The 16,031-nt window shown below is 55.9% G+C and overlaps 2 protein-coding genes across 3 annotated transcripts in view; one reads left to right on the forward strand and one right to left on the reverse strand.

The window, feature by feature from the left end:
- TBCD (tubulin folding cofactor D) overlaps positions 1 to 16,031 on the reverse strand; it is a 155,034-nt gene that overhangs the window by 90,639 nt on the left and 48,364 nt on the right. The window lies entirely within an intron of this gene.
- On the forward strand, positions 6,323 to 15,377 carry ZNF750 (zinc finger protein 750). The gene is made up of 3 exons (XM_004748629.3): positions 6,323 to 6,549; positions 12,199 to 13,814; positions 13,942 to 15,377. Exons 2-3 carry the CDS (start codon positions 12,376 to 12,378, stop codon positions 14,654 to 14,656), a joined length of 2,154 nt encoding a protein of 717 aa, XP_004748686.2. The 5' UTR covers positions 6,323 to 6,549; positions 12,199 to 12,375; the 3' UTR covers positions 14,657 to 15,377.

The raw sequence follows: 16,031 nt of genomic DNA on the forward strand, positions 1-16,031 counted from the left end.
CACTGCCCCATCTGAAACCCAACTGACTCAGGACTCAGCCGAGAGGAGCCATGGCCATGAGGGCCAAGCCTGTTGCGGACAGGGAGCCCATGGTGTGGGGAGAGGGCGCCAGGTCTGGCTGGGACGGAGGCAGAGCCTGAGAGGCTCCAGGAGCACACCTGCTGTCGCTCAGCGATGAAACCTGTGTGGTGGCCAACAGACCGCAGACAGCCGTCCACCGAAAGCAAACTCCCCAGCACACACGGCACAAAGGAGGTGAAGGGCCCCCGACTGCTCCTGGAACGCCACAAGGAGCCCAGGCGAGAAGGCCGAACCCCACTTTACTGCCGGGGCGGACAGCGGGTGAGGAAACGGTGGGAACCCTCAAACTTGGCCCACGTTCACCAACCTGAACCGGTTTCCCAGTCCAGGACAAAACAAGCCTATCGGCAGAGGCGCCCAGGAGCCAGAGCGGCCACAGCACAGGGTTCCGAGACCCCATCCAAACAGAAGGGACACAGAGCTTTCCCGCCCGCACTCTGGCTCAGGATCACTCCACATCCCATCTCCACCCCGCTTCTCGCACTCCTCGGGGGGAAGGTGTCAGAGGGAGGAGCCTGGGGAGCCCAGTGCCGGTCCTCAGAGCCTGCGGCCAGACCGCCCTCGGGGCTGAGCAGGCCCCGCCCCGCCCAGGTGGAGGGCACCGCCCACCGTTCCGCCCTGCAGCCTGGCAGGAACAAGGGCCTGTGAGCTCCCCTCCAACACCAAATCAGCCCCAGTTCCACACAAATCCACGTGGTGGCATTCCTGGAATTTGGGGCAGTACGTTACACATCTCCGACTTACTCATCAAAAGAAAAGGAACGTCTGACAACAGAGCTTTCCCAACACTCCCACCTGCTGTGGCCTACCTCACAAGATGACCGACCTAACTTGACTTTCATTGCTTCTACCGGCCACTGTCTGACAAAGCAAAACTCCACCGACACTCTCAACGCTCTGATAGGAGAAATCAGGCGCCCAGAAGACCAGCACGGTTTGAGCCCTCCCCACGCCAGCAAGCACTCTGTGCTCCCCAGCACTCAGCCTCGAAGGGCCGAGCCCCCACACCAGGGGAAGGCAAGGACCCTGAGCGCTGCCGCACTCCCTCCAAGGTCCCTGGAGCCCACTGCTTGCTCAGCTCACAGGGGCATGTCCCGGCACACACAGACCCAGGTCAGAAACCTCCATGAATGGCGGCCACTTCTTCCTAGGTTCCTGATCTCAGAAGACAAGGTGCAGACCTAGCTGGTGGCTTCCAGGCAGGAGGGCAGGGCCCAAACTCCTGCCCCAGGCTGCCAGGCTTTCGGAGACCCCAAGAAAGCTTAAGAAAGACGCTGGATCTGGGGGAACAGTGCTGCCCCTCGGGCTACAGAGAGAACACAGCGTAAAACCCAGAAGCAGAGGACGGGTGCTGGCAGCAGACACAGGGTCCTCAGCACCGAGACTCTGGCACGGAGGGAGGAAACACCCGACCCGCAGAGAGAGACCCAAGAAGGGGGGCAGAGGGCCACCACGTGCCCCACAGGTGCCCATCAGCAATGGGGGCCAAGGACAGCCCCCAGGACAAGCAGAACCGAGGCTTCAGGAGCCTGGAGAGGTCACAGAAGGCTCCTTAGATGGCCTTCTCATTATGGGGTTCCAACTGGAAACAAATTACAGTCAAGAAACCCTGAGAAACACACCTGTGTGCTCACATGAACGACACAAGGCCGCCCTACCCACCAGGGGCGTGGGGTCGGCCAGGAAGGGCCTCCCCAGTCCCATAACCGTGTCGGCCACGAAGAGCCCCCAGTCTCACTACTGTGTAGGCCAGCTAGGGACCCCCAGTCTCACTACCAGGTTGGCCACAAAGAACCCCCTAGTCTTACTACCGTGTCGGCCACGAAAGGCCCCCCCCAGTCTCACTACTGGGTCAGCCAGGACGGACCCCCAGCCTGAGCCCGTCACTTCCCACACGGCCCTGAGGTAGAGCCTGGGCAGTAGGCACCCCAGCCCGCGCACCGCCCCCACTCACCTGCTCAGGGGACTCCCACCCGGGCCAGGCCACCAGGGCTGGATGTGACACAGCATCTGCTAACCAGGAGACCTAACAAATGTCACCTCGGCAGCAGGTTGGGGCTTACTTCTTCTAACCACCACCCAAACTGAAGAAGCGGAATCACCCCCAAACTGAAGACGCGGAATCACCCCCAGACTGAAGACGCGGAATCACACCCCAAAGAGCTCTCGTTTCCTTTCTCCTTTTCCCCGGACGCAGCCCCCAAAGTGTCAAAATGAACACCGTCTCCTACTTTCTTCCTTACAGGAGGAAGCCAATGCTCCCTTCCCCAGAGAGCTCTGGCTCGCGGAGTGGCCCTGGGCTACCGCTTGCTTCCAGGACTCCGGCAGCCCACCAGCAGCCGCCGCCCGCGGCCACCCTGCAGCACAGAGGACGGAGGTCCCGGTCCTAACCACCCGCGCACGGAGGGAGTCAGCAGTGGGGCCGCAGGGCACCCACATGCAGACGTGCTGCTGAGTGGGGAACGGGAGGGGCGCAGGGCGCACACAGGGGACAGGGATGGCGCCAGGGAGAGACCCACCACCCAGAGAGGGCAGGGGGCAGGTGGGAGGAGCCCAGCGAGCAGCTGCCAGCCGCCAGGGCTCACCCTTCTGCAGGAGAGCTAGACCCACACCCCATGCGGGGAAGTCCGGGCTCTGTGTGAGTCCGGTCATGATGCCTGCCCCCCCCCAACAGGCAACACCACTGCTCCCCATGAGAGTAGCCGCAGCCACGGCGCCGGTCCATCCCCACGCTCGACCCATTGGGCCCAGTGAGACCCACCAAGGCCCAGAGCCTGGCCACCAGCCCCTCTCCACCCCCACCAGGTTCTGAGCACGGGGAGGGCTGAGCCAGCTCACAGCCATTAGCATCTCACAGGGAGGCACTTCCCTCCCCCACCCCCACCTGCTCTGCTGTGGCTGGGTGACCTCAGCCAGAGGGTTCACAGTCTCTGTGCCGCCGCCCTGCAAACCCCACAGTTGCCACAGTGACTGACTAAATGAGCGCAGGCCTCACAGCTCATGAGCACTCAGCCGGTTCACGCTGCTGCCCCTGCTCTTCCCGAAGATGCGACCTGGGTCAGAAACCTGGACGCAAGATGTCAGGGTAACGGAGGAGACGGAACGCACGTACCAGCCGGCACAATCCCACCCGCAACCTCGGAGAGCACCTTCCATCTCCAACGCATGAGTGACAGGGTGACGGGAGACGGGGAAGGCCTGGCAGGGCCGGCACTCAGGAGGCTGGAGGCCTCACCTGAGCGCATGTGAGGCAACCCAGAACCTCTCTGGTCAGCAAGCAGGATCCCTGAAAGGCTCCAGACAACGCCGGGGCTTGCGGGGGCAGCAGGGCAGTGGCTAAAACAAGGAGCATCGTGAAGGTCACCAGTGAAGCAGACCCCTGAAGCCCCCGCCCCAGCAAAGTCAGCAGTCACTTCTCCAGATGTGCTGACAGCAAAGTCAGCAGTCACTTCTCCAGATGTGCTGAGAGGCTACGGAGGGCCACAGTGAGAACACAGAACCTGTGTAAGAGGGTGGAGACGCCCGGCACCTGCCCAAAGCATCGCGAAGACCCTCGGAGAAACAAGAGAAGCCACTGCGACGACCGTCCAAGAATGAGATGCTACGGAGGGGCGCCAGAGAACCCCAGAGCGCTCCTGGGAACAGCGTAGCAGCAGAAAAGCAGCACCTACCAGACAGAAAACATTTTAGAAACAGAGAAAAAGCGGGTCAGGAGGAGGGTCGGGAGTCACAACCTGCATAAAGTTCTAGAAGAGCATGGGTGGAAGAAATCCCACCGACGGTGCCCCTGAGCGCATCAGCAGGCTCGTCAGGAACTATCTGCCCATAGTTCCTCTCTTAAAGGTAAAAACTGCACGGGTCTGAAGAGCTCTGGGACGCGTTCTCCCCGCCAAGACGTGGAGTGCCGGAATCACCCCCACCCCAGACAGGCACCACTTGCAGACCTCTGTGGTAAAGCAAACTTAGGAAAACATGCATCACCGAATCCGGGTGCAGGATTCTCCTAACTTCCCTGTTTGTTTGAGATCATTCCCATTGGGGGCTCCTGGGTGACTCAGTCGGTTAAACGTCTGACTCTTGGTTTCGGCTCAGGTCACGATCTCAGGGTTGTGACACGGAGCCCCACATCGGGCTAACTGAGGGGTCTAAGATTCACTCTCTCTTCCTCCCTCTGCCCCTCCCCGCTCCTGCTCACGTGCTCTCGCTGGCTCTCTCTATCGTTCATATTTAAATGTTGGAGGGAAAGAATCAGGCACTCAGAGTGGGCAGGCACTTCTGAACAGCAGTCGTGAAAGCTACGTGCAGAGGAGAGCAGCTTTAAAACCAAGGGTGAACAACATCTAGCCCAGGGTTCTATACCCAGCCAGACTATCAACCAGGCAGAATAAAGATGCCATCGGGTGCCTGGGTGGCTCAGTGGTTAAGCCGCTGCCTTCGGCTCAGGTCATGATCTCAGGGTCCTGGGATCGAGTCCCGCATCGGGCTCTCTGCTCTGCAGGGAGCCTGCTTCCTCCTCTCTCTCTCTCTGCCTGCCTCTCTGCCTACTTGTGATTTCTCTCTGTCAAATAAATAAATAAAATCTTTAAAAAAAAAAAAAAAAAAAGAATAAAGATGCCATCAACTATGCAAAGTCTCCACAAAGCCACCTCTCTCGCACTCTTTCCCAGGAGCCTACACAGAATAACAGCATGTGCTCCGTACCAATGTAAAAACTCAACCCGAAAGAGAAGACATGGGATCCCAGAAGCGGGTTTTTGATACAGGAGAGAGGGGAAGGCAACCCCAGGATGATGGGGAAGCACGCAGGAGGGCAGAGGAGGACAAAACTCTGACTTTGCACAAAGGAAGTCAGCAGACAAGACCTAGGACTGGGAGTTGGAGGCAGGTGGAGGGAACAGAAGTAGCAACAGAGTACTGTTATTTAGAATCAAGGAAGTGAATACCAAAGTACTCCGCTAAGAAAAGGTTCCAGTCCCGCTCCTAGGCAGAGATGGGAGGGAAGCCGTGTGGCAGTGCCCCACTGAGCCCCAGGGCCTGCCATCCTCCCATCCGGGCTGGCAAACAAAGCAGGACACAAGAGATGCCTCATCAGCCACACTCTTGGACAGGCCTGGGCAGCGAGGCCACATGGAGAAAAGCACTCAGCCGTTCCCTCCAAGACACAAGGTGGACGACACCGTGGTGGCCCCTCCGCACAGCTCAGTACCACCAGGGCCCCACCAACGGAGCCCGCCGTGCCCGTGGAGCTGGCCCTCACCTCTGACCCACACAGAGAGACACGAGAGGTCAGAAAACTTTAAGGCCCCAAGTTTCGGGGTGGCTCATCAGAGGAACAGCAATGAACTAGTGTTTTGTGACAAGACTTACAGAACGATTTTTTCACCCTTTAAATTTCATGGTCACTTAATTTGGACAAAAGTAACTAAAAACATTTTTTTAAAGAATTCAATATAAAGATAAAGCAAAGTAAAATCCTAAGCCTTGAATTAAAAACAAACAAACAACCTACAGCATCTGGCCTGGCGAGCCTGACCCAGCACCACCATGCATACCGGGGGGTGGGGGGTGGGAGGCGGCCTGGCCCCAGCCCACGCCACCTCCTTTCCCTGTCCCCAAACCAGCACCACACGGCAGCCTCACTGACAGCCACGGTTCAACAGCAAGCCGTTTAAGCAGGGAGGGAGATACACGGCTCCAAAATGCAGCGTCTCAGTTGTATCTAAGACCAGGGGCAGTGAGAGGCACACAGCCGCCTCCTGGCAACAGCAGCGAGCTCGGTGCCGGTGCCGGTCCCGGGCGTGCGCCGGCAGGCCCCCGCGGCCAGGCGGCGGAGGCTCCCCCCGTCCGCCCCCCACGAGGAGGACGGCAGGCAAGGATTCCCAGGCACAAGGGTGAGGACAGAAAGACAACAAGATGAAAGGCTCACGCAGACCCCGCAGCGCAAGGACACCAGGGAGTGTGGCCTCCGAGGGGAGAGGTGTTTAAGACTCAATCTGGGGTCGACTGCAGCTCCTGCTTATGCTGGCAGCTCTGAAGGAGATCTCACACACGGTGTCTCTGCCACAACATCAAACACCGGTCAGGGTCCCATCTATACCCCTCAGTCTCGGTTCCAGCCGCAAACACGGCTCCCCCTCCAGCCCAGGAACTTCTGACCAGCACCAAAATGGCCTTCTCCACCCTGAAGCAGGGAGCGGCCGTGAGGCACGGAGGTGGCGCCTGGCCTCCCAGCCCGCTGGTGACGCTGCTCCTAGGCGGCTTGGTGGGGGCAAACACATGAATCGTAGCTGCGGGCAGGAGGGATATCAGGTGCATCTCTACGCCCCGAGGGCTCAACTCCTACACTTAAACCCCTCCCACGGGAACTGCCGGCTCCAGTTTCAGCCGGTGAGCGAGCGTGAGAACAGGTCCTGCTCTCGGGCACCGTCAGCCACCGCTCCCGACAGCTCCCAGCACAGCCCATCTCCGGTAAGTACCCATTTCTTCTCAAATTCAAGTTTTCTTTCAAAACTGCTCTTGGATGTATCTTGACTTGACTATCTGGCTCAGCGAACCACCTGCCTGCTGTGTGCTCTGCCTTGCTCTATTCCCTGAGGATTACTCAGGACCCGGCAGGTGCATCGCTGGAAAGGAGACCATTATTACAAAACTTTTAATAAGGGTTACACTTTATTCTAAGAGTACGAACAAGTTTATTTGGAAATTAAGTCCTCATTTCTACATAAAATTTAAACTAAAACTTAAATGTATGTAAGTGCTTACCTGTTCCTTACCTTAAAACTAGAGTAAATTACAACATTAAAAGAACAATGTATATACAAATACATGTAAACATATATACATATATTCAAATAACTGCTAAATTTACAGGTCACATTTTAAAACTTTCCGAAGTTTAAAATAAGTCCTGTCCTTTTTTTTTCCTTAAGATTTTATCTACTTGACAGAGAGAGAAAGAGAGCACACAAGCAGGGGGAGCTGGAGAGGGAGAGGGAGAAGCAGGCTCCCCAGTGAGCAGGGAGCCCGACACGGGGCTCGATCCGTGAGATCTGAGCCGGAGGTAGACGCTTCACCAACTGTGCCACCCTAACGTCCCTAAAATAAGTACTGGCTTGACATGTGCTTACCAAAACAAAGAACAAAACCTAAGAGGATCTCTAAGTATACAAAAAGAGGGTTTTTTCCCCCTTACAAAGCTTCTCATAAACCCGTTTCAACAACAATTAATGACCAAATGGCCAAGTCTAGTCAGACTTTATTTAAGCAAATTCTGTCTACGTTTATTATCTTTGTTTTGCATTAACAAATCCTCCCAATGCCTCAAACTGGTATTGTTCGGGATAAACGAGGCCGAGGAGGGGGACAGGCTGAGCTGAAGCTACGTGCACTTACTGGTAGGCGCCTAGTCGTAACTCGGGGTCTCTGGCTGAAACTACAAAGAGGCCTGGTTTTTTTTTCCAGATCCATTCTTTCAAACTACCTGCTGGAAAACGGTCTTCCTCCCTAGGTAATGGTCATCATGAAGTTCATCCCTCATTTTTTTTTTTTAAGATTTTATTTATTTATTTGACAGACAGAGATCACAAGCAGGCGGGGCGGGGGGGGGTGGTAGCAGGGTCCCTGCTGAGCAGAGAGCCCGATGCTGGGCTCGATCCCAGGACCCTGAGAGATCATGACCGAAGGCAGAGGCTTAACCCACCGAGCCACCCAGGTGCCCCAAGTTTATCCTTCATTTTAAAGAACTAGGAGTCTGGGCGGGCGTGGCGGTTAGTCACTGGAAAAGCTCAATTGGAGTAAAACTCACAAATCTCGTTCTTGCGACACCCCAGTGGGCAGGCGACAATGGCGTGTCCTTGGGTTATGCAATAACGCCACATCACAATATTGTAATTATAGCATGCCCTTCACAACGCTCTACCAGCCGGGGCTCCCTGCCAGCGCCGCACGGCACCGCAGGGACCATTCCGGCACTAGTCCAGTTCACAGGGCAGCACGCGAGACCAGCGTACTCAGCCAGCCCGTCACAGCGGTGTCCTATAAAGCTAAGCTGTAATTACCTCTACGGTGTCCTATCAAAGTTCAAAAAAAATCTTTTTCTCTTGTCTGTTTTCTGGATTTCAAACTCCTTAGAAACTTTTTCAACACTCAGCATTACCTTACACCCGGCAACGACACTAACTCTCTGCACTGAGGAACCTACGGGAAGCCAGCGCACTGGCAATTTAGAACTTCAGAAACGAGCAAACAAAAGCCTGTGGCCAACCGAAACCACAGGCCGCTGAGGCGCTGTGTGGGCAGTCCCGCCGGCGCCCCGCGGGGGAAGAACCAAGGCAGCCAGGGCCGGCTCACGGCACTTTCTGAGGCAAAAAAGTACATCAGTTCAACACAAGCAGGCGTTTAAAATGCTTGATGTCACAAAAGGGGCATCTTTAAATAAAACAGGAAACCTCTGGAAGCTCACCCAGGGCCCTGTTATGCGCCTTTAAGTCACCACCCACCCCCACGGTGGACACTGTGCCCATGGCCGCCTCGTCTGACTGGAGTCTGACAGGGAAGTCGCAGAGGCAGGCAGAGGACAGACCCCCCCCCCCAAATTTCAGTGACAGCCTCAGTGACAGCCACTCGGACCCTGACAGGAGGGAGGGAAGGGGCGTGAGGAGCAGCTCCCCGCACTTGCTGCTTATGGAGAGAGAACCACAAACCTGCCTGCGGACCAAGCAGACACTGCGGGTCCCCACGCAGCCGCCTCCCAGGGGCCCCGCACGGCCAGCAGCTCTCCGCGTCCAGATTAACTCAGACAGACGCACGCCTCTCCAGGAAGAGGCTGTGACAAACTGGCAGCAGGAAAACCTCACCTCTCAATGCAAATCCAAACTTAACTACCAACAGTTAAAGTTCTCCATTGCATTGTTTTGGCAACAATACCCTTTTTTTCGGCAAATTTAACACCAGCAGCTGCCAGCAAGCACCAAGCCCCGCAGATAGAAACCGGCCCTGCTGAGGGTAGAGACGGTCAGAAACCACGTCCCTACGCAGGGCAAGACCGCCGAGGCCCCAGGGGCCAGGTCGGGCTCCTGCGCCCTGCTAACCCCCCACAGGAGAGCTCGCAGGCTGACCCCATGCTATCCAGGCTGTTCCCTCCGAAAGCTTACAGTAGCCTCCATTTTATCCCACTAATTTCTCTGACGTTACTGCATCTCTACGACGTGGTGGATGCGCCTGTCTCCACCGGCATCGGAAGCAGCTGGGCTCCCTTGTTTTAATCAGTGACTTGTGCAACCCTGAGAGGTCAGTTTACCCAAAGCTACTACGACTGCTGCCCCTGTGAGTCCGCGGCAGGCTCGCCTCCCCACAGGTCAGCCCTGGAGCACTCTCACCTCCCAGGGCGCAGGCATGATCCCAGGGAAACTATTTACTGTCCCTGGATGCTAACTGAACAAAGAACAAAAATTCAGACCAGAACTTTACATACGACATCATTTGATTGAAAAAAGTATACATTAAAATTAACATAAAACCAATTACCCAAGTTATTCTTCCAGGTCACACTAAGATAACTTAAATGCAACTTGCCTCCTATAAATGTCTAGCCAAATTTAACATAGGTTTATTTATGCGCAACCAACGAACACATCATTTTTTAACACATCTGAATCATCTCTTAAATCCTGAGGGAATTTTTCATTCCTCTGAGCTCCGGGGTTTGAGAGGCTGGTGGTGGCGTGTCTGTGTCCACTCTCGGTATCGCCGGACTCTGGACTCACACTTGATAAAGTTTTGCAACTGTCATCATTTTGATCACGATGCTTCCAGCGAGTGATGAAATCACTTTTCGGATCTTTGCCATAACATATCCTATACAATCATGGGAACCTGCCTTGCAGAGGTTCTCACGCCTTCAGAACCAGGGAGCACAGGCAGACATGCCGGTACACGCCCGCTGACTTATCTAGCTGGCCCAGGTTGGCGGGAATCGCTTCCTGACGGGCGGAGGAAATCGTGCTTTTATAGCCCAGAGCATACCGAACCCCCAGGGCATGGGCTGAACTCATAAAGGGTTATTTCACGTTTTTTTTCCCTTTAATAAGAGGGGAAGTTTAGAAAGACACAAAGCTATGCTTCCAAGTCGAACATGCTGGGCTCTGACACTGCCATGCAGCCGCGCATGAGAGAGAGGCACAGGGGCAGGGTGAGCCGATGAACAGCCCCTTCCCAGGGCTCTGGGAAACCCCCTTGCCAGTCGCGGCCTCAGGGCAGCCAAAAACTCTCGTTTCTCACTCGATGTATGTGCCTCACCACAAGGGCCTCAGACCCTGGCAAAAAACGACCTCGTAAAAAATCCGCATGTGGGGAACAATGGATGACAAAGCAGTGGGGGGTGCTTCTTTGTGTTTTTAAGGAATAGGAATAAAGGAGTAGAGAAACCAGTTTGCTGAGAATAAATCAGACAGCTTTCTCAGAAATTAAAGTATCCAAGTGAAAACCCAAACTCCACCTGCCCCCACCCCTGCACACCACCGATGAGCTCATGGCAGTGCGTGCGGTGGCAAGGAAAGGCATTTCAGAGAAACTACGTTTTATTTGGTGAAAACCAGTCTCTTCAGTTTCCCATATGTATTTCTCCATTTTGAAAGGCTGTTTTCCAGCCTTGTCTAACCACCCAATGTCTAGAAAGTGATGCTTTACCCACGAAATCCCACAAGACTCAGGACTGACCTCATCTGCCTATTCCTTCAAGCAAAACGACATCTGAGAAGAGTTTTGTTAAATCACTTCCTTTTAATTTTATTTTTAAGCTGCTTGAAAATGTGGAGAAGCTGCAGCTCTTGAGTGAAAGCAGGCCGACTCCTCCCGTCGCCCTGCAGCCCTGCAGCTTCCCCACCCACACGCTCCCTCCCAGTCAGTCACTCCACGGCCGGCCGGCCCATGCGAGATCCTCCCAGACCGCACGTCTTTGTTCTCGGTTTCGGTTATGAGGCAGGGAGAGCGCCCCAGGGGTGTCAGGGCAGCCTCTCAGGGAAGCAGGCTGAGCTCTCTGGTTCAGCCTGGGAGGGGGCAGAGATCAGGGAGTGGGCCCTGGGGTTAGGCAGAGAAGGCCAGAGACACTGCAGGCCAGGACTTTGCCAGAGATGGCCCAGGGCCTGCTTCCACGGGGTGAAGGCTTGGACGGCGTCCTGCCACGACCCAACCATCTCTCAGACGAGCACCCCCACTCGGAGGGAAGGCCGGAAAGGCAGGCAGGCGCCCTGGGCCCAACGCGCTCTCAGCTGTCCACGCGCATTTGCGTTTGCTGACCCAGCGGGCGCGGGGGGGAGCGCGAGAACTTACTCCACAGGGCTCGCGGGGCGGGCAGTGGAAGCAGCGAAGAAGAACACTGGGTCCCTCACAGGGCTCAGAACCTCACCCTGATAGCATCACAAGATCGTCAGAGTCGACATAAACACAGCACTTACCTCTGTATTTGAGACAGCATAAATGCTCCTCTCCGATAAAGCTGACTTTTCGTTTGATTTTGGGAGCAGCAGGGTAGGACTGCATATTTACATCTTTTCTAAGTCCCCACGCACAGCACACAACGTGATTAAACAGGACAGGACAGTCAAGGAGCGCTGACTCTGGGTCACACCCAGACTCCGTGGCTCTAAGTAAGCCATGTGGGTGTCCCGCACAGGCCGGACCCTGTAGTCACGGTCAGCGCAGTCAGACCAGCACTGCAGACTCCATGGACCTGGGTCGGGGTGGGGGCTGGGGGAGGGGGTCCCAACAGTCCCTTGGCCTCCGACTACAACCTTCCTGGCATCAGAGGCCTCAGGTCACAGGATAAAGATTCCCAAGGGGTCTACTCAAGAGTACAGGCATTCTCGGGGCTGACGCGGACACACCACACTCTTCACGGCCCCGAGAGAACCTTTCAGGTCAGACTTGAGAAAATGGGAACATCACAGGGGCTGGTGGCCAGGATAGAAGCAGGTGCACCTGGTGCGCGTCTCATCCTCACCGCCAGCACGAGGGTGGGACCCATCCGTCCCCCCAGGCCAGCATTATGAAGCCGGGCCAACTCCTCCCCCACCCGCAAGGCCCATGTCCTGTCGCTAAGGCTGTGCTCCTCTGTTGCAGCGCACGGCCCCAGCGAGCAAGACGTCCTGGTCCGACGCCCCGCACGGGCCGCGGTCTACAAATAGAAGCCCGGGGAGAGCCAGTGAAGGAGAAGCGGCCCCCGCAGATCGAAACTAGACAGGAGCCAGCCGTGATCGGACCGGCGAGAGCAACAGCGCCCACACTGCAAGAAAGAACATGAGTCTTCTCAAGGAGCGGAAACCAAAAAAGCCGCACTACATCCCCAGGCCTCCGGGAAAGCCCTTCAAGTACAAGTGTTTCCAGTGCCCTTTCACGTGCAACGAGAAGTCGCACCTTTTCAACCACATGAAGTACGGTCTCTGCAAGAACTCCATCACTCTGCTGTCAGAGCAGGACCGCGCCCCTAAGTGCCCCAAAGCCAACTCCCTGGACCCCAAGCAAGCGAACCAGCCAGATGCAGCCGCAAAGCCCGCCTCTGCCCAGCCTGTCGCGAGCGGGCTCCCACACTTCGACGCCAAGCTCCAGCAAAGCCTTGCCAAGGACGACGTGAAGGAAAACCTGGACCTGCACGCACGTGGGCCCCAACGGTGCCCAGGACAGAAGCCCGCTCTCCACGAGGAAGCAGCTCCCCTGAGCCCAGCTCCAGAGGCCGGCAGGGGCACCCAGCCCGTTCTGGAAGGCATTGCGCGGCCCTCGGCGTTTGTACCGGTGGGAGAGCACAGACTGAAAGGGCCAGAACGCACGGGGGCTCCTGAGCTGCTGGCACTGCCCAACCCCACGGCCAAAGCCACCTCCTTCCACACCAAGTCTGCATTCCATGCTCCCGGCTACCCGTGGAAAGCCGGCTCGCCTTTCCTCCCACCGGAGTTCGCACACAAAATCCCTGCTACAAAGGGGTTTGGTGCCATTTCCCCTTACATGCAGCCCACGATCCCGGAGTACTCACCACACTTTTACACAGAGCACGGACTGGCCACCATCTACTCACCCTACCTACTCGCCGGGAACTCACCCGAATGCGAGGCCCCCCTGCTCTCCGTCTACGGGGCCCAAGACCAGAGGCACCTGCTGCCTCCCCCGGGGCCAGTCCCGAAGCACTTGAACGCCCCCTCGGCATATGACCATTACAGGTTCTTTCAGCAGTACCCGTCCGGCCTGCCGATTCCTTATGGGTTTTACAGACCGGAGTCTGCGTTCTCCTCCTGCGGTCTCAGACTTCCACCCGTCGTGGGTATTTCCAGAGATCAGAGCTCCCACCTACTGGAAGAAGCCGCCCTGCTCTACCCAGCCTTGAGTCCATCCAAGTCAAGTCCTTCCAGCACCCACAAAAAACACACCGAGTTTGAGAAGGAGAGCCCAACTCCTGAGGCTAAGGATTCCTCCAAAGACGGGCAAAGGGACACAGAGGGAACCAAAATGAGCCCTCGAGCAGGCAGCGCAGCCACAGGCTCCCCGGGAAGGCCAAGTCCCACCAACTTCACACAGACAAGTCAGCCGTGCGCAGAGCTGTGCAGCCTCTCAGACAAGCCAACCTCCAGCGCCCTGGGAAGGCTCCATCAGCCTGAACACAGCCTCACAGCCTTCAAGCCTGTCAAGAAAAGCACAGAGCGCCCACATTCCCAAGCTCCGGAAAACAGAGACGACTCTGCAAAAAGGTAAGAAAATTCCATTTTCAAAATCTCCGACGCATGTCTCTGGTTGTGCTCAATCAGCCAACCTCATACATGCTAAAATGCTCTTCTAAGCAAGGTTCCTATTAAGGCCTCTCTTTGCCTCTTCCAGCCTTGACGCCATGAACGGAGATGCCCCAGCTGAGGCGGGAAGTGCCTCTCGTGGCCCGGAGGCCACACCTTCCGGCCCAGAGGACAGCTCCCGGACAGCTCCGCTGAACCTCTCCAAGAAACCCGAGGCTAGGGCGGCCACGCACAGCCCGGTGTACAAGGACTATGTGGAGCTGCAGGACATGCCCCTGAACCTCTCGGTGAAAGACCCCTGCAACGTCCTGACCCGGAGACCTTCCCTCCACAGCCCACCGCGAGAGGCAGAACCTGCCACCACAGCTGCTCACCACACAGAGACGGGAAGTTCCGAAGATGGGCCAGACCACACCCCGACAGACCAAACTGGCCCGGACGCGCCTGAGGTGCCATCAACAGCCCCAGCCCCTGCTGCGAAGGCCCAGGACACGAGAGCGGTGGACAGCAGCGACGAGCAGAAGCAGACGGCAGCCGTGGCCCTCTGCCAACTGGCGGCCTACAGCCCGGGGAACGTCCGGGGGGGCGCCGGGGAGCCCACGGCCCCAGAGTCCACCTGCCAACAAGACGCGCCCACTCCCAGCACCACGGAGAGCCAGGAGGCTCCGTGTGACCTCAGACCCAGAGGGCAAAAGCGGACAAGCCCGAGGGAGGCTGGGAAGTCCCAGCAAGGAACTAAGAAGACGAAGCAGAGCGACACAGCCAGAGTGTTCACTCTTCGGAAGAGAACACGGGTGTCTTAGTGCCCGGCTCGCGGGGAGCAGGCGTGACTTCCAAAGGAGGTCACAACGGCAGCCAATCTGGTTCCTTTGCTCTATCTGGTCAATTCTGACAACGCAGTTCCTTTTTTCTTCTGAGAAAGAAAGAAAGAAAGAAAACCATGAACTTCAGTTCATTTTCTGTAAATATTAAGCATAAATATTCAAAAGTGTTTCTACTTTTGGTTGTAAAAATATTTAAATGACTCATACTCTTAAGACTGAGGAGTTAAACACTGCCTTTTGTTTCTGTAAAATGTCAACTGAATACACAGACTAAAAGACAGCTTTTAGGTGTATGCCATCTTATAGGAAAGCTTTTAAAAATACTTTTCTTACACCTACCTTAGCACTAAAACAAACTGCTTTAACTGTTTTGCTATCAAATCTACTGTGTTTTCAAATAAGTAACAATTACTGAAAAAAAAAAAAACACGCCAGGAGAAAACATTTCCAGCACTGTCATTAAAGTGCCCTATGTAAAAACTCTGTGATTTGTTGTACGTGAATAACACAAACAACGAGAGGCTATTTATACACATAATTTATTTCCAGTGGGAAAAACAGGCTGCTGGTGCAGCTCCTGCATGTTCTCCTTCCTCGTGATGCTACAGGAAATTTCCCAACTCGTTCAGCCTCACATTCCACTTTCTACAATGATGTATATATTGCTAATTTCCAATAAACTCATAGGTGATTTTAAGAATACGTGAACCCTGTGTGATGCTTTAGTCTGCCGTAACAAACAAAGGCACTGAGAAGGGGAACAAGCTGAGGCAGCCGTTAAACAGAAAATGAGCCCCTGCCCGTGCATGTGAGCGTGAGCACGCCTGCGTGTGCGGTCCCCAATGGCAGCCACCACGTCCAGGCACACACACCCGCCTGGCCTCCCCAGGCCTCAGTCCCCATAACTGCCCCCCTGAGAAAAGGCCGTCAGCACCGGCACGCCCCACCCCATGGGCCTGCACGGGACCCCTTCCTCCCAGTTTTCAAGAGGGCCCTGTCCTCCGACAGGTCACCTGAGGCACCTACAAAGGGCCGTTGCGCACGGCCGCGTGACGCTGAGACGTGCCTTCAGAAAACCACATCTGCTGTTACGACACAAACCTGAGGAACGTGTGGCCCCTCACTAGCATCCCAGGGCTCTTTCATTTTCCTACAAGGAACAAAAGTAGGGTACACCTGCTTTCCGGCAAGTCAGCGCCCTCGGGAAGCAAAACCATGCGTGAGAGGAAGCCAGGCGCCCCGCAGACAAGCTCGCCCTGGGCTTCACACAAACGAGCACCTTCCGTGTCAAGGGCCCAGAGATTCTGAGACCACTGTGTTTTACAGCTCACCCAAAAGTGCCAGGCGTCATCTT

This window comes from Mustela putorius, unplaced genomic scaffold (genome assembly GCF_011764305.1).
Source record: "Mustela putorius furo isolate JIRA1106 unplaced genomic scaffold, ASM1176430v1.1 tig00000873_pilon_pilon_pilon, whole genome shotgun sequence".
Lineage (NCBI taxonomy): Eukaryota > Metazoa > Chordata > Mammalia > Carnivora > Mustelidae > Mustela > Mustela putorius.